General features: G+C 38.8%; 1 protein-coding gene across 1 annotated transcript in view; it reads right to left on the bottom strand.

The window, feature by feature from the left end:
• Positions 1 to 1931: 1931 nt before the first annotated feature.
• Positions 1932 to 18857, bottom strand: part of LOC140714122 (fibrillin-1-like) — a 410633-nt gene continuing 393707 nt past the window's right edge. The window contains exons 63-65 of the mRNA XM_073024910.1: positions 12573 to 12804; positions 10095 to 10272; positions 1932 to 3395 (exon numbers count right to left, since the gene is read on the bottom strand). Coding sequence (XP_072881011.1) covers positions 3006 to 3395; positions 10095 to 10272; positions 12573 to 12804 — 800 coding nt within the window. The 3' untranslated portion in view covers positions 1932 to 3005. The remainder of the gene's footprint in view (positions 3396 to 10094; positions 10273 to 12572; positions 12805 to 18857) is intronic.

The raw sequence follows: 18857 nt of genomic DNA, 5'->3' as shown, positions 1-18857 counted from the left end.
CCAATTCATTGGCCACAAAGTTCTTTGGGGATGTGCACATATTTATGTCATTTTTAAATATATTTCTAAAATTATTGGTTACTTTACTAAATAATTGCTACAGGGATGGAGATAATTCTCTCCACTAATTTATCCATTTCTGATTAATATATAAGACATAAATACTTGTCTGCTGTTAGATAAATTTGATGGCTGCACTAACTAAGATATCCCAAGGATGTGGCCTGGAAGACTACTGCACCTTCAGGGTGCCAGACTTTCATGGCTCTGGAGATGGGCTGATTCGAGGTGTCACAGGAGAACACGGAACATCAGAAGCAGTGGGCTAGCTGTTGGCTGTGTGTCCAGAGACCTAAGCCTTTCCAGGACCAATTCTCTGGGTGTAGAGCTCGGAAAAAGCGACGGAACAGACTTTTAACATCATAATATCAGCTAGTTGTTTGTTATGTCTCCCCTCTCGCTGTGAAACAGGGACATCTCTTTTTCCCTTAATAGGGAGAGAGTGAGCCTGTGGCATGTCAAATTACCAGGTGAACAAGTAGTCTTTGGGGTACAAGTCTGCTTTGCTACATGCTTGAGTGCTTGGTGGAGGGCGCCAATGCTTTCCTGCTGGGGGGGGGGGGGGGTCGTTGACTTGCTGCTGCTTGTGTGTGGGAAGGGGGAACTGGGGGTGTTTTTGGGTTCTAATGTTTAAACTGTTATTCATTCTTTGGGGTACTCCTCTGTTTCTGTGGATGTTTGTGAAGAAAGAGAATTCAGGATATATATTCTATACATTTCTCAGGCATTAAATGTACCTATTGAACCTAAAAATATGAATATTAAACATTACATCACAGTCCACCATACTGTGAACAACATTTTAACCTACTCTAAGATCAATCTAACCCTTCCCTCCTACATAGCTCTTTATTTTTCTATCATCCATGGCCCTAATGTATCTGCCTCTACTATCACCCCTTGTCAGGGTGTTACATGCACTCACCACTCTCTGTGCAAAAGTCTTACCTCTGACACTCCCCCATACTTTCCTCCAATCACCTTAAAATTATGTGTTCTGCTATTAGCCATTTTCACCAGTCTCTGGCTATCGACTCAATCTATGCCTCTGATCTTTTTTTTTATACCTCCAACAAGTCACATCTCACCCTCTGCACCAAAGAGGAAAGCCCCAGTTCACTCATCCTAAGGCATGCTCCCAATCCAGGCAGCATCCTGATATATCTCCTCTGCACCTTCTCTAAAGCTTCCATATCCTTCCTATAATGAGGCAATTGGAACTAAACACAATATTCAAAGTGTGGTCTAACCAGGGTTTTATAGAGCTGCGTCATTACCTCGCTGCTCTTGAACTTAATTCACCAACTAATGAAGACTAAACAGACCATACACTTTCTTAACAACCCTATCAACTTGCCCATCAACTTTGAGGGATCTATGGACATGGGTACCAAGACTCTCCTGTTCCTCCACACTGCTAAGAATCCTGATGATCATCCAGTTATCTGTGTCCTGCACCTTAGTTCTATTGTTTTAACACATAGAATTTGATAGAAATAGCAAATATTTCCACTACCATTTGTTGCATCTGATGCTTAATATGCAGCATGGATGTCTGTACTGTAAAATGAGTATTGAGCACGTGGCATTAGAGATTCCAGGAAACAAATGAATAATGAATATAAACAGACAACTATATGGCATAGTGTGAGACATTTTTTTGAACTTGTGAATATGTTTCTTGCTCCAGCTGCACCTCATGCCAGAACTCTGTGTTTATGTAAAGACCTGTCTGTCTGAAAATCACAAAGGGGAGTTACAGTACGTTCCCAAAGATACTGGTAAAATGGGCTGTCGTATCACAAACACACATATAACAAAAGGAAAATGAATCCTTATCCACATGAATCATCACAGTTAACACCGAGATATTAAAACTGAAAATACTGTTTTATTGTGGAATTACTGACATTGAAAATCTAAAACTTGCTGATGGTGAATTGCATAAAAATACTGGTACTCTTATGTGTCATTGTACAGAAGACTGTGTTTGACAGTTTGATTGTCTCACTTTTAAGTGCTATTAATCCTATGACCTGATTAGTTCTTGTTCATTAAGTCCTCAATGTGCATTTTATTACTCACAGAGGGATATTGCATCTAATTTTCAAAAGTAGTTGTTCTTAAAGCACCATTACAACATCCTCAACTCAAGGTTGGGATGAAAACATCCAGACACACACCTACCCACACACACCTGCTCACACACGCACACTCACCCACACACTCCTGCCCCCACACACATACACACACACACACACACGCGCGCACACACACACACAGAATGAGAATTCTGGTATACAAAAGTTTCCATGATAAAAAAGTAGCATGGCTGCAGTATACACACACTTAATTTACATGAGTGAAAAATGCATAACTGAGATAAGCTATTGAACTAACTTTGGTTCTTTGTAAAGTAATGGAAAACAATCTGGTAATACTTAGACTGAATAATTGCATTTTTGGCTACCAAGTTTGTAAAATATTACAGTGCAGTCACAATCTAGGTTGACATGTTACTAGCACCAGGTACATATATAAATGTTTGATCTAGTGAAATGTAACTTGAAAAGTAAAATTTAAAAGATCAAAAATACGTGTTCTTTACTGCAGAGTAATGTCATGGCTCTGCTTAAAAGAAGGAACAGTTGTCCAACAAGTGGACTGAATGGCCCAAGTGTGTGTTTTTTTAAAGATTCAACATATCATTATACAACATCTGAAGCTAGTCGTATTTATAATAGCAGTGCTGCATTTATACAAAGCCCGAATAAGTGGTTTAGAGCTATGGTATGTATCCATGACTTTACTTTCCTAACATTAGAAGTAAGCAGTGCTCAGACATATTACAGTTAATAAGAGATTGAATCCATGATATGTCGAATCAGGTTAGCAATGGAAGGATCCATCTTTTGGCTGAAGCAGTATTTCCTTTTGTTTGTGTATTAATGAAGTACAATCTGAATTCTCATTTGAAGGATTTCACCAAGCTCACCAGTGAGGTAGTCTTTATCATGCTTGTCTTCAAGACGATCAAGTTCTTTCTTTTTAAAAAGGGGAATACTGCTTATTTCTAATGAGTATACTCCTGATTGTGGCTTCTTCTTGGTCAAATGCAGATAGCTGACACCATCCTTTTGATTAATTTTGAACAAGCCTTTTTCATTACCAATGTCAATCGAGTAACGTACATGATTTATCAATGTAGAAATTGCCGGGATAAACTGTAAGATATGGTCTTTATTGCTGAGATCAGAAATATTGAAATTGAAGACAAACTGATTGTCCGTTCCCAAACTTTCAAGGCTCACTGGCAAACTGGTTGCATTTTCCCTCTGAAAACAAAACAGTTGAGAAATGAGTTTGGTAGAGTGAACAGGTAATCCAACATTACTTTAACACTTTCTTCATACATTAATTGTGGAGTAAACATAGAAAATACTTATGAACATGGAAACATAAACATCAGAACTGGGAATAGTGAACATGCATGTTTTAAGTTGTGAGAGTGGCAAAACTTGCTAATAGAAGCTAATCTGTGTGGAGGAAATGTTCACAGATGGTGACAAAGTGGAGAGAAAGAAGTGCTGAAATAGTGAGATGCAGGAGGCAGCAGGAACTGGTAATCTGAAATAAAAGACCTGAGTATTTTCTGCTTTTATTTTGGATTTATAGCTTCTGCAGCTTTTTGCTGGATTAGGATCATTAGATCTGGGCCACCTATGTGGAGATCTGAGTTTCAATCCATTGTTGTTTAAATTTAAATTTTAAAATAATAAACCTGCAATTAAACTGCCAGTAATTAATAAGATTAACCATGAATCAACCTAATCATCATAAAAATCAATCCAATGAAGGGTAGCATAGTGGTTAGCACAACACCTTACAGTACCAGTGACTCGGATTCAATTCCCGTCACTATAAAGAGTTTGCATGTTCTCTCAATGACTGTGTGAGTTTTCTCTGAGTGCTCCAGTTTCCTCCCTAGTCCACAGATATATTGGTTGATAGGTTAATTGGTCATTGTAAATTGCCCTGTGATTAGGCTAGGGTTAAATCGGGGGTTGCAGGTGGCGCGGCTCGAAGTCAGGAAGGGCCTATTCCATACTGTATCTTAATTTAAAAAAATGAAATCTGATTTCCTTGTCAGTTTGGTCTGCATAAAATTAAATGATTACTTAAAGAAAAAGTTCTTAAAACTTTTTGGTGTCAGGATCCAAAAATAATAGTTCCAGTGTCTTCTCAAGCTCCAAATTAAGTTTGTCAAGGATGGTTACTCAGTCTGTTCTTGATAATTTGCCTTCAGTCTCAATAGAATATTTGCCATTAATTGGAGTAATAAAGTGACCAGTTTTTGACATTTTATTGCTTTCAGCATATAAAGCATATGCTTTAGGGTAATCTGGGATGCACAATAAATGCCAGCTTTGCCAGTGATGTCCACATCCTACTTATTACCAGATATACAAAACAAACTGATTACACAGTGAATTGGATTCAGTGTTGTTAGGAAGTCAGAAACAATGGAAAGATTTTCCAAAAGGAGGAGGACTACAAACCTGGAATAGGAGATATCTAATTTCAGTAATTTAAACTGAAATAAACAATTGGGCTGTTAGCTCATGGTGTGCTCTCCTATCCATTCAAATACTGTGCATTTATATCATTTTATATCTGAATTTATATTCAGTTTGTGTGAATATGGAGAACATTCTCCCGATATGTGATAAATCTTTGAAATCCGCTTCTGCCCCGAATTTTACTGAAGGTACATTAACTAAGCAAGGTACCTCCCTTAAAGAATCAGCCAAGTTAAACATTAAGTTAAAATAGAAAATTATGCAAGTTTGCTTTGCACTTTTTATTTTATTTAGGTGGAAAATTGCAACGGGCAACTGGCAAACGTTCAAGAGTAAATAGATGGGATGTATTTTGATACTAGTCCTGAGGCTAAACTCCCTAATTTAGAAATGCAAGAGTATTAGGCAGCCACTACAAAAATGGTTCTGCCAAAATTTGGAATTCTTTGAAAATGGATTTGAAATATCTCTGGCACTGGATGACAGAGGTAGCTACAATAAAGGTGCAGGACACAGGAAACTGGATGACAGTCAGGAAAGGGAAAGGGTTTAAGAATGTATGCAGACTACCCCAAGGCCATCCCCCTCAAGAACAGGTATACCACTTTGGATACCATTGGGAGCGATGACCTAGCAGAGGAAAGTCACAGTGGGCAGGTCTCTGGCACCGAGTGTGATTCTGTGACTCAGAAGGGAAGGGGGAGAAGAAGTGAGTTGCGGTGATAGGGGATTCGTTAGGGGAACAGAAAGGAGGTTCTGTGGACGAGAATGAGATTCCCAGATAGTATCTTGCCTCCCAGGTACCAGGGTCTGGGACATCCTGGACTGAGTCCTTAGCATTCTTAAATGGGAGAAGTCGTGATCCATATAGTTCAGGGAGTTAGGTGCTAAGTTAAAGGGCAGGACCTCCAGGGTTGTGATCTCAGGATTGCCACCAATGCTACGTGCTAGTAAGGTGAGAAATAGAGAGATTATACAGTTTAACAAGTGGCTAAAGAGTTGGTGTGGGAAGGTGTGTATTACATTTTTGGATCATTGGGCTCTCTTCCAGGGAAGATGGGACCTGTACAGAAGGGACAGTTTGCACCTGAACTGCAAGGGGACTAATATCCTAGCAGGAAGGTTTATTCTTGCTGTACAATGGGGTTTAAACTAGAGTTACAGGGGGTTGGTAACCAAGTGGTAGAGCTGAGAGTGGAGAAGTTGTGGAGACAGGTGTTGTTAAGACTTCAGACAAAGTTAGGAACCGAAAGGTTGAACATGGTACGACTTATGTCCTGAGCTGCCTGTATTTCAATGCAGGAGGTATTGTAGGAAAGCCAGGTGAGTTCAGGGCATAGAACAACACCTGGAATTATGATATTATAGTCATTAATGAGACAGTTGCAGAAGGGGCAGGACTGGCAGCTCAATATTCTGGGGTTCCACGGTTTTAGATGCAACAGAGCGGGAGGGATTAAAAGAGCAGGTGTGGCGTTACTAGTCAGGAACAATGTCACGTCAGTGCTCTGTCAGGACAGACCGGAGAACTCATCTAGTGAGGCTTTATGGGTGGAACTGAGAAATAAGAAATGTATGATCACATTAATGGGACTATATCACAGAACACCCAATAGTCCAAGGGATTTAGAGGACCAAATTTGCAGAGAGATCACAGATTGTTGCAAGAAACATAAGGTTGTTATTGTAGGTGATTTTAACTTTCCACATATTAACTGGGAGTCCCATACTGTAAAAGGACTAGATGGGATAGAGTTCGTCAAATGTGTTCAGGAAAGCTTCCTTAATCAGTATGCAGAAATCCCAACGAGAGAGTGTGCGATACTTGATCTGCTGCTAGGGAATGGGACAGGGCAAGTAACAGAAGTTTGTGTAGGGGAACAATTTGCATCTTGTGATCACAATGCCATTATTTTCAAAGTACATATGCAAAAAGATAGGTCTGGTCTGTGGGTTGAGATTCTAAACTGGAGAAAGTCCAGTTTTTAATGATATTAGAAAGGATCCTGCAATTGTGTATGGGCAAGCTACTTTTTTGGGAAAAGTACACTTGGTAAATGGTATGTCTTCAAAAGTGAAATTTTGACAGTACGAAGCTTATATGTGCCTGTCAGATCAAAAGGTAAAGACAACAGGTGTAGGGAATCTTGGTTTTTAAGAGATATTGAGGCCCTGGTTAAGAAATAAAGGAGGTGCAGGTAGGTAGGAACAAATGGGGTGCTTGTGCAGTGTACAAAATGAAAGTGAACACTTAAGATAGAGATCAGGAGGTCTAAAAGGTTGCCCTAGCAGACAAGGTGAAGGAGAAAGCTAGGGGATTCTATAAATATGTTAAGAGCAAAAGGATTGTAAGGGACAAAATTGGTCCTCTGGAAGATCAGAATGGTAATCTATGTGTGGAGCCAAAAGAGATGGAGCAGTTCTTAAATAAAGTTTTTGCAAATGTATTTCCTAAGGAGAAGGACAAATTTCAGGGACCCTATACAGATTACAGAGGAGGAAGTGTTTGCTGTTCTGAGGCAAATCAGGGTGGATGAATCCCCAGGGCCTAACATGTTGCTCCCTTGGACACTGCAGGAGGCAGCTGCAGACATTGCCAGGGCTTTAGCAGAGCTATTCAATCATTCTTAGAAGCAGATGAGGTACTAGAGGACTGGAGGATAGCCAATGTTGTTCCACTGTTCAAGAAAGGTTCTAAAAATAAACAGGAAATTATAGGTTGGTAAGCCTGACATCAGTAGTGGGAAAGTTATTGGAATATATTCTGAGAGACATATCCAAATAAGTACTTGGATAAACATGGAATGATTAAAGATAGTCAGCATTGTGTCATGTCTAATCAATCTTAAAAGTTTTTTGAGGAAGTTACCAGGAAAGTAGATGAATGCAAGTCAGTGGATGTTGACTACATGGACTTTAGTAAGGCATTTGATAGGGTCCCACATGGAAGGTTAGTCAAGAAGGTTCAGTTGCTCGGCATTCAAGATGAGGCAGTAAATTGGATTAGACATTGGCTTTGTGGGAACTGTCAGAGAGTGGTAGTAGATGGTTGCCTCTCTGACTGGAGGGCCTATAACTAGTGTTGTGCTGCAGATATCTGTGCTGGGTCCGTTGTTGTTTGTCATCTATATCAACAAACTGGATGATAATGTGGTTAACTGCATCAGTAAATTTGCGGATCATACCAAGGCAGGGGGTGCAGTGGACAGTGAGGAAAGCTTGCAGTGGGATCTGGACCATCTGGACTATAATTGTTTTAATTTTTTTCCTATATTATCAGGTATTGCTTTGTACTGCTGCCACTAAGTTAATAAATTTTATGACATATGCCGGTGATATTATACCTGATTCTGATTCTGAAGTTGGCTAAGACATGGGTGAGGCCTAATTTGGAGTATCATGTGCAGTTTTGGTCACCTACCTATAGGAAAGATGTAAATAAGGTTGAAAGAGTACAAAGAAAATTTACAAGGATGTTGCTGGGTTTGGTGTGCCTGAGTTACAAGGAAAGATTGAATATGTTAGGACTTTATTCCTTGAAACGCAGAAGACTGACAAGAGATTTGATAGAGGCAGACAGAATTATGAAGGACATAGATAGGACAAATGCAAGCAGGCTTCTACCATGAAGGCTGGGTGGGACTACAACCAGAGACCATGGGTTAAGGATGAAATGTGAAAAATTTAAGGGGAACATGAGAGGAAACTTCTTCATTCAAGGATCCTGAGAGTGTGGAATGAGCTGCCAGAGCAATTGGTGTATGCAACTCAATTTCAACATTTAAGAGAAGCTTGGATAGGTGCATAGATGATAGGGGTATGGAGGGCTATGGAACTGGTGCAGGTTGATGGGAGTAGGGACTTTAAATGGTTCGGCAGGAACTAGTTTGGCCGAAGGTCCTGTTTCTGTGCTGTACTTTTCTATGACTATAACTTATTTCATTGAAAATAAAATTTGTACATCTGATACCTGTTGTATTTAACCGTGTGCTTGGGAGCAAATGATGCTTCCTTGTTGATGTCTTGTTTACTGTATTTTGGTTCCTGTGCGGCTACCAGTTGAAAGTCATATAAGTTTGCTTAGATTTTTTTCCTTTTAAATTTTAACTGACTTTTCAGAAGGCAATTGAAAGGAAAATTATTCAAAATTTTAACAGGGAATAATCTCCATTAAATATGAAAAATAGCTTATAAACTAAAATAACTAAATATACACTATAGCACCAAACATAATAATAAAGTGCAAACAATTAGCTATATTAAAATATTATGCAAACAATTAATTGTATGATAGAGTTATATAATAGATCTTCTATTTTCTTTTCTAGTGCTTATTCTTTTGCTTTGTGCAGGAACACACTCCTCCAACTAAGCCCATCAGATGCCAGAGCAGGCATCTTTTATTATGGACTACTTCATGATATAATGCCAAAACTCTGATCAGCTACAGGAGGTGATGCAAACATCTATCTTGTTTAACTTCCTTGAGATTCAATTGCCTCGTATCATAGATGCTTACCTGGCAGTAAACACAAGAAATATAAAGAATAATCTTGAAATATCATTAACAGTGAAAGCGGAAATAGAGTAAAAATGTTTACTAACTTAGTCTAAATGGTAGTTGCTATTTTAACATTTATTTAGAGGACTGAAGGGTAGCAAATATCCCCTTGTTCAAAAATGGCAGGAGGAGTAAGTCAAGAAACTACAGGCAGGTAACCCTCACATCTGTGGCAGGGAAGTTGTTAGAAAAGATTCTGAGGGACAGTAATTATGTTCTCTGGGAAAAGCAGGGCAGATGAGACAACATGTGCAAGAGAGATCACATCTCACAAACATGATGGTTTTGTTTGAGGAGGCAATTGAGCAAATCAATTAAGGCAGAGTGGGAGTCGTGGTTCACCCGTGGACTTTATTAAGGCTTTTGACAAGGTTGGCTGGTCCAGAAGGATAAAGCATAAGATATCCACTGTCCGTTGGAAATCAGGATCCAATATCGGCTTGGTGATAGAAAGCAAAATGTAGTGGTAGATAGGTGTCTATATGTCTTCAAGTCTGCAACAAGTGGTGTACCGTAGGGATTGATGCTGGAAATTTTATTTTTTATATGTAAATGACATAATGAGAATGTAGATGGTATGATTAGTAGGTTTGTAGACAATAAGAGTTGGTAGGGTCACATACAATGAAGAAGGCTGTAAGCATCTTCCCTTCACATGCTATGCATTAAAGCTGATTGCCATGGAGTTTGAGACTCAGTCACAATATTTCAATGGGACATGTGCTGCTCTGAGGAGTTATTAGGAAACAGTTACAATGTCATAAGTTTAAAGAAGAACAGATAAACTGATCGCTTTCACATATTCAAAACTCCTGCTAAAATACATCCTGTGCTATGTTTTCTTCTTTAATGGCAGCCAGTGCCTTATCCACATAAAAACAGCCATCAATTACCTTTGCTTCATTCAAAGTCACAGATTCCTTTTCATTTGTTGCTCTTCGATGCCTTCCTTTGGGGTAGCCATTAATCTTGCATTCATAACACGCCTCAGGTGATAGACTATTGTCTTCTGTGTCACCTCCTATTGGAAACATCTGCCCTTTGCTAAATCCTACTCCAGAGACACAGTGCCTAGTTAGAAAATGTTAAAATATATATAATTTTAGATACAACTACAAACATTAAAAACCATGAGTTAGATTTTGTCTTTTCTACCTGGATGAGAATCCAACAGAATCAAATTGGGCTGCCTGCCATGTAGTCAATAGACAATAGGTGCAGAAGTAGACCATTCGGCCCTTCAAGCCTGCACCGCCATTTTGAGATCATGGCTGATCAACTACTATCAATACCTGGTTCCTGCCTTGTCCCCATATCCCTTGATTCCCCTATCCATAAGATACCTATCTAGCTCCTTCTTGAAAGCATCCAGAGAATTGGCCTCCAGTACCTTCCGAGGCAGTGCATTCCAGACCCCCACAACTCTCTGGGAGAAGAAGTTTTTCCTTAACTCTGCCCTAAATGACCTACCCCTTATTCTCAAACCATGCCCTCTGGTATTGGCCTCTCCCAGCATCTGGAACATATTTCCTGCCTCTATCTTGTCCAATCCCTTAATAATCTTATATGTTTCAATCAGATCCCCTCTCAATCTCCTTAATTCCAGCATATACAAGCCCAGTCTCTCTAACCTCTCTGCGTAAGACAGTCCAGACATCCCAGGAATTAACCTCGTGAATCTACGCTGCACTTCCTCTACAGCCAGGATGTCCTTCCTTAACCCTGGAGACCAAAACTGTACACAATACTCCAGGTGTGGTCTCACCAGGGCTCTGTACAAATGCAAGAGGATTTCCTTGCTCTTGTACTCAATTCCCTTTGTAATAAAGGCCAACATTCTATTAGCCTTCTTCACTGCCTGCTGCACTTGCTCATTCACCTTCAGTGACTGATGAACAAGGACTCCTAGATCTCTTTGTATTTCTCCCTTACCTAACTCTACACCATTCAGATAATCTGCCTTCCTGTTCTTACTCCCAAAGTGGATAACCTCACACTTATTCACATTAAACGTCATCTGCCAAGTATCTGCCCACTCACCCAGCCTATCCAAGTCACCCTGAATTCTCCTAACATCCTCATCACATGTCACACTGCCACCCATCCCATTTTAATTTATTGAAATCAATAAATTGAAAACCTAGCTGTTTCTCCAGAGGGGATATTATGCACTTTACATTTTAAACAAAGAAGATGAAAACATACTGCATATTAACTACTTCTGTAGATACAAAGATTTAATTAAATTTATATGCATAATTTTTTAACATATAAAAATGTGCCAATAGATATCACCCATACTGCAAGCACCCACTTTAAATTAGAAATCCATAACTAATTGCTGCACAACACAAATATGTGAATAGTTGAAATTGAACTTACAATGAAAATTAAATGATTACTTAGAGAAAATGTTCTTAAACTGTTTGGTGTCAGGATCCAAAAATAATAGTGCCTTCTCAAGCTCCAAATTAAGCTTGTCAAGAATGGTTACTCAGTCTGTTCTTGATAACTTGCTTCAGTCTCAGTCTGTTCTTGATAACTTGCTTTCAGTCTCAATGGAATATTTGCCGTTAATTGGAGTAATAAAGTGACCAGCTTTTGATACTTTATTGCTTTCAGGATTTAAATGTTGATGATAATTGCATTTACTATTCAATCTGGAATGTGAGGTCTTTATACTTGAAAGGACCAAATAATGTGGATCAGCAGTAATACGATTGAGAACAACGTATGAAAACTTGAAATAAAACAATTGTTAGACCAAGACAATTCTAAGGATATCTGTAAATATATATACCTATTCTTGTGTGCAGATTGAATTTGACCACTCGCATACAGATATGCTTACTTGCAAACTCTTGTACTGTTCTTTGTCTCTTCCTTAAACTGATTACTCAGTCTCCTTGTTCCCCTCACCTCCTTCATCCTCAACCTCTTCTCTTTCTTTCCCCCTCACAGATATATGGTTTCTCCCTCTTTCGTGGTATGGTGATAACTATGCCATCTGAGGTTTGTTGCTTAGAGCAGATCCTGCCAAGTTTTTCTGCAGAGAAACCTCCTGAGGTTTCCTTCCACCCATCCAATGATGCCTAGTAATTGAAGGCCATGGCTCTTTGGTGTGCTGCAACTGTGGATACAAATAGGATTCTTTTTTTCCTATCCCATGATGATCGTCAAACGTGGTAAAAGGATGAAACTGCCCTAAATTTATGATGCATTTGAAAGGTGTTTGTGACTCACTTTGAGCCATGACTGATAGCTTAGGAACCACTGTGTTAGTGATGAATTAGGAAAGTAATCAGAAGATAATCAAAGAATTAGTTGTTTTAAAAAATTGTAATAATTTTATAATCCAATCTGGTTTTTACCCTTGGCCAACTCTGTAATATCCAGGTGGGCAGCCACATAAGTAACCTCCATCAGTGTTTGAACAGCCGTAGTTACATGGATTTTTGGAGGAAGAACATTCATTTACGTCATGACAAGATCCAGACATCTGTTCATAAGAGAATCCTGTTGGACAGAGGCACTTGTAGCTTCCCAGTGTATTGTGGCATGCAGCTCCTCCACAAACATGAGAGTTCATGCATTCATTTTCATCTGTTGGCAAAAAAATCATGAAACAATTAAGTAAACAATATGAAGACCGAGATTTAAGGACCTTCCTTTCTGATGTTTCTAGTATCAGTTTGCTTGATGAATAAGGGCAAATGGAACAAACAATATACAATACCAATAAATTCACCACGGCATTATAAATTGGTGAGTCAAAGTTTTCTTCATAGAAAAGATGAAGATGGATCAATTCTACATGTGCCACTACATTGCTTTCCCACCCTTCCCCAAACAAACCAAAGCTAAAAGGAAAAGGAGATCAGGATAGGTACCTAATGCTGAAATTCTAACTTAATTCAGAAGATTTAAATCATCATCCTTTAACTAAATCATATCACAAAATAATACTCATCAAATTGTCATCTTGTTACTGCTCTGAATGCTATTGAAGACTTCTCCCCATCAGATTCAATACATTCAGACTGACTCTTTACATTTCAATTACTTAATAAGGTTTTAATAGAAGTCTCAGGTATTTGTTAAATTATTGGGAATTAGGCCAACAGACTAGAGAGGAACTGAATCAAATGTAAAACTTTTTATGTTCTTGAATAGATGTGATGTTGCACTTTGTCAGAATTGTTCAGGTTATGGAATCATATGAAATAATTTATCCACTTAAAATTAGCCAGGCAGGAACTCTTCATTGTGGTAGTTAACTGATGTTCCATAATGTAATGTTTTAAAATTCAAAAATGAAATAATATTTCAAAATAATTTCTGAAAGAAGGTGCCAAGCATCTGGTTTTCTTCTTGCACAGCAACTTTACAACATCCAGTGAAATAAGTTGTATATCTGAAACAATAAATGTGAAAGCTGCTAAAGCTTTTAACACAGATGCACTGAAACTAAATCTAGACTAGTAACTAAGTCAGTGTACTTCCCAAGGGCTCTTTCTCACTAATGTGAGAAAATGTTTTTTCCCAGTGAAGACTCAATAATAGATAGCTTCCACATTTATGTTGTAAATGACAAAAATGACAATACTACAAAAGTTTGGCCAGTTATCTACAGGAAGTGGAAATATCATGCTTAATGAATGCACTGCACATATATTAAATAGGAATTGAGAATTTAGATTAAAAGCTTTGAACATATTTCAGTCCTCTCCTCCTTCTTCATTTATAGTCAGTGATATTAGCCTCAATCTATTAAATTATTCTTCTCTCATTTTCATTTTCTTCCTTCCATCCATGTTTTTATTGATTTGCCTGTTGCAATGCCACATCTCAGGGTAGGTTTTTTTCAGATTAAAATACCGTACACTTTTCTGGGAAGCTAGATTGTGCAGCTGTGAAAAATGGGCACTGACAGACGATAACATACAATTAATTTCAACCAGTGCACCATTCTCTGCTAACCTGTGCTACACTTCCATGATTTCAACCATCATCTGGTGCCTCTCTCATGTCTATTTCATAGTGTATCAAAGCGTCACGTCTCGAGTAGCTAGTACAGTTCAACATAGCTAGCAATAATTAAGAGCAGTTGCACCTCTTAAAGAGGTATTTTGTGGCTAGAGCTAATTCTGGAGGTTTAATTCTGACGAGAGTGAGCTATGTAGATTTTCTCACATAGCAGGAGAAGTCCTGAAAGACAAGCTGGAGAACAGAGTGTCCTGAATTAGCACTGGACTGAAATGTTGCCAGGAAAGCCAGCATTAAACACAAGAAACAACATTTCAAGCAACAAACAATCTGCTGGAGGAACTCAGCAGATTGAGCAGCATCTGTTGGGGAGGGTGGAATTTTTGTATTTTCTAATTTGCATCAGAACAGGGTTTCCAAGATGTGGATGTAATACTGGCAAAAGTTCAATGATCTTGCACATATGATCAAGTTCAGGGAATACATCCTTGTATCCCAACCACTACCAACAGAGATGAGAAAATCTGCAGATGTTGGGAATCCAGGGAACACACACAAAATGCTGGGGGAGCTTAGCAGGCCAGGCAGCATCTATGGAAAAGAGTCGACGTTTCGGGCCGAGACCCTGACTATTTTGTGTGTGTCACTACCAACCCGTACATCCATCAACAACCTATATAAATTAGGACTCAAGCATAACTGCATGTGTCCCCTATTACATTAGCTACTATTTTGAATATTCCATCCATAGCTCACAACTTACATGCACCGCCAGCTATTCACCCAAAGTCATCAAGCCATCCAGGGGAAACAGAGCTCCAAAAGCTTAGTGCCTTGGAGGAAACTTTGCTGGTCTTATCAATACTGGCTTTCACAGAGTTAGTAGCTAGTAGTGGTGCAGAGGTCATAGAAGGTCGCTGTATGCTCTTACATAAATTTGCTTTCCATATTCTACCTCCCACTTGACCAAGAATATTAACTGAGTACATGCTACAAGGTCTTACAGGGCACCACGGTAGCATAGTGGTTAGTGTGACACTATTACAGCTCAGAGCGCTGGAGTTTGGAGTTCAACCCTGGCGTCCTCTGTAAGGAGTATGTATTCCACTCTACCTCTCTTCCCATGGATTGCGTGGGTTTTCTCTGGATGCTCTGGTTTCCTCCCATAGTCCAAAAATGTACTGGTTAGTAGATTAATTGGTCATTGAAATTTGTCCCAAGATGAAGTCAGGGTTAAATCGAGGTTGTTGGGGTTGCTGGGTAATGCAGCTTGAAGGGCTGGAAAAGCCTATTATGCATTGTATCTCTACATGAAAATAATCTCAGTTATGGTCTCCCTTCAACATTAGCCATTCTTTGTGCCTTTGTATTTTCAGTTTACCAAGAACTTGTTTATCTGTAACACACTTTTCCGGTAGTTTTTACACTTTATTCTGTATTGTTATTGTTTTACCTTATTCTTCCTCATGCATAATATAATGATTTGATCACTGTGAACAGTATCAAAGACAAATTTTTCACTATCTTGGTGCATTTGACAATACTAAACCAACCAAATTCCCACTAGGGGACGATGCAGTGGATCAGCAACCAAAGTGTGTTGAAAGGACTCTGTTATTCAATCTGACATTCATAGTTACCTGTTTAGCATTAAGCAACTCTTCACATACTGTACAGATGTGGTGGCACAATAGCGTTGGGGCTAGTGTGACACTTTACAGTACCAACAATCAGAGTTCAATTCCTGTTGCTGTCTGTAAGGAGTTTGCATTTTCTCCTTGTGTCCACATGGGTTTCCTCCAAGTGATCTGATTTTCTCCCACTTTCTAAAGTTGTACGGGTTAGTAAGCGTGGGCATGCTATGTTGGTGCTGGAAGCATAGCAACAATTGCAGGCTGCTCCAGAACTTCCTTGATTTGTGTTGGTCATTGACACAAATTATGTATTTTACTGTATGTTTCAGTGTACATGTGACAAGCAAACCTAATCTCTTTATCTTTAGATTAGAGGTAAGATGTTCACAGAGCAAAACTTAAGACAGGAGTGGCAAATATTGTGTATAAGGTGAAATCACACATTAATTCGACTGTATAGATTCTTATGATAATTTCAGTGGTAGATGGTAATGCTTACGCAGGGTGAAATGTTTGGTGCATTGACAGCTGTGTCAGAAAACATGTATGCAATGTCATGAATCATGGAGGTATCTTGTTTCAACCTAGTATAATGCACTGTGCATGCATAAGTACTTATGTTGTTATGTTTATTTTGTTGTGTAAATTATGTATAATTTATGTTAGTTTATATTATTCATGTTTGTCTTGTTTGTCATGTACTGTGCTATGGCTGTAAAGAGCTAATTTTCACGGCATTTATATTTGACTATGCCCGTGACAACAAACATGAACTTGAATGGGGGGTTGAGAATGTTTATTAAGATTATGATTACATCTTAACAGGACAGTGGTCCTGATTTTATCTCCTACCGCTTTAGTTTTTTTCTTTTTTTCCTCTTGCTGTTGTTGTACCTCAGTTTCTAGCAAAAAAACCCCACAGATTTAATTTTTCCTCTCAACCTCATTCTCCAGTCTTCTTCTCACAACCTTTGAAACCCTTACTAATCAAGAACCTATCAATAACTGCCTTAAATACCCCCAATGACTTGGCCTCCGTAGCCATCTGTGACAGTGAACTCCCATGTTCTGGCTGAGGAAAGTCCTCCTCATTTCTGTTCCAAAAGAACTTCTTTGTATTTTGAAGCTGAGCCTTCTGGTCCTACACTCCCCTACTATGGGAAACATACTCTCCACATCCCCTCTAATCAGGCCTTTCAATATTCAGCAAATTTCAATGAGATCCGTCATTATCCTTTCTAATTCTGGTTAGTACAGACCCAGAGCCATCAAACGCTGCTCATATATTAACTCCTCTATCCCAGGGATAATTCTCGTAAACTTTCACTGGAGCCTCTCCAACGCCAGTCCATCCTTCCTTAGATATACTCAAAACTGCTCACAATACTCTAGTCTGACCAATGTTTTATAAAGCCTCAGCATTATATCCTTGTTTTTATATTCAAGTCCTCTGGAATTGAATGCTTACAAATGCATTTGTCCTCCTTATTGCTAACTCAACCTGCAAGTTAGCCTTTAGGCTAAAGTTTAGGGAATCCCAAATCTCAAGTCCCTTTGCACCTCAGAATTCTGAATTATCTCTCCATTACAAAACAGTTGACACTCTTTTTCCTTTTACCAAAGTGCATGACCATATGCTGCCCTAAGCTGTATTCCACCTGCCACTTCTTTGCCAACCTGTCCAAATCTTTCTGCAGACTCTTTTCTTCCTCAGTGGTGGAATGGTGTGAGGTCACAAGGAATGCACAGGTAGCTATGGGGGAATAATGGTGAATGTTTTTACATTATTTGTGTATCAGTAATTGCAAGGAAATATAGCATTTGTGGCATTGATCGCTGGTGCCACAGTAAGCAACAAAACACATCAATCTGTTGATTCAGCTTGGCAAAAATCCAGGACACTGGGAATCATCATGGGAAACATTTCATAATATAAATGTATAAAAACTGCTTCAGTTACCCTAACTTTAACATGTTTGAAAGCATTTATATTAACTTCATGTAAAACAAATTGCTCAAATTTAATTTAATCCTACAATGTTAAGTGCCTCAGTATATTTAAAAGTATATTACATTTGTTCATTAGTGAGATACAACATGGAATAGGCCCTTCCAGCACACAGCCCAGCAACTCCCCAATTTTTAATCCTAGCCTAATCACAGGACAATTTACAATGACCAATTAACCTAGTAACTGGTACGTTTTTGGATTGTGGGAGGAAACTGGAGCACCCGGAGGAAACCCATGCGGTCATGGGGTGAATGTACAAACTCTCTACAGGCAGCGGAGGGAATTGAATCCAGGTTGCTTGTACTGTAAAGCGTTGTGCTAACCACTATGCCACCTTATGTGCCATGTTGTATGACATTTGCGATCGTGGTCTTTCCATGACTATGATTGTTCTTGATAAATTTTTCTGCAGAAGTAGTTTGCCTTTGCCTTTTTCTGGGCAGTGTCTTAACAAGACGGGTGACCCCAGCCATTACCAATACCTTTCAGAAGTTGTCTGCATGGCATCAATGGTCACATAACCAGGATTTGTGATATGCACCAGCTGCTCATATGACCATTCATCATCTGCTTCCATGATTTCACTTGACTCTGATCAGGTGGCTAAGCAACTACACCTTGCTCAAGAGTAACCTGCAGGTTAGCGGAGGGAAGGAGCACCTTACACCTCCTTTGGTAGAGATGTTTCTCCACCCTGTCACCCAAGGCCATACTTAAAATACATTGCTTAAAAATCAAGTAACAATTTGAATTATGATTACATAGAAAATTGTAACTTCTTATAAGTAAGGCTGATAAGAGAACAGAACTTAAAATAGATTCAAAATAGAAGAGGTATATCTTCAAATGGATTTGAATAATTTTTTTGTTGCCAACTTTTTAAAATTGTGTCGGATAGTTTAAACCTGTTATACATTGCTGGTATTCTAAGTAAAAAAAAATGAAGAGAAAGTTCATTCTGCTCTTCTTTTATATTAGAGTCCAAGTAAAATTTATACTTCAGTGGAGTCATGGTTAACAATAAA

The sequence above is a fragment of the Hemitrygon akajei genome, chromosome 21 (genome assembly GCF_048418815.1).
Source record: "Hemitrygon akajei chromosome 21, sHemAka1.3, whole genome shotgun sequence".
Taxonomy (NCBI): Eukaryota; Metazoa; Chordata; class Chondrichthyes; order Myliobatiformes; family Dasyatidae; genus Hemitrygon; species Hemitrygon akajei.
The sequence above is the reverse complement of the archived record's forward strand: the minus strand, read 5'-3'. Positions and strand labels throughout refer to the sequence as shown.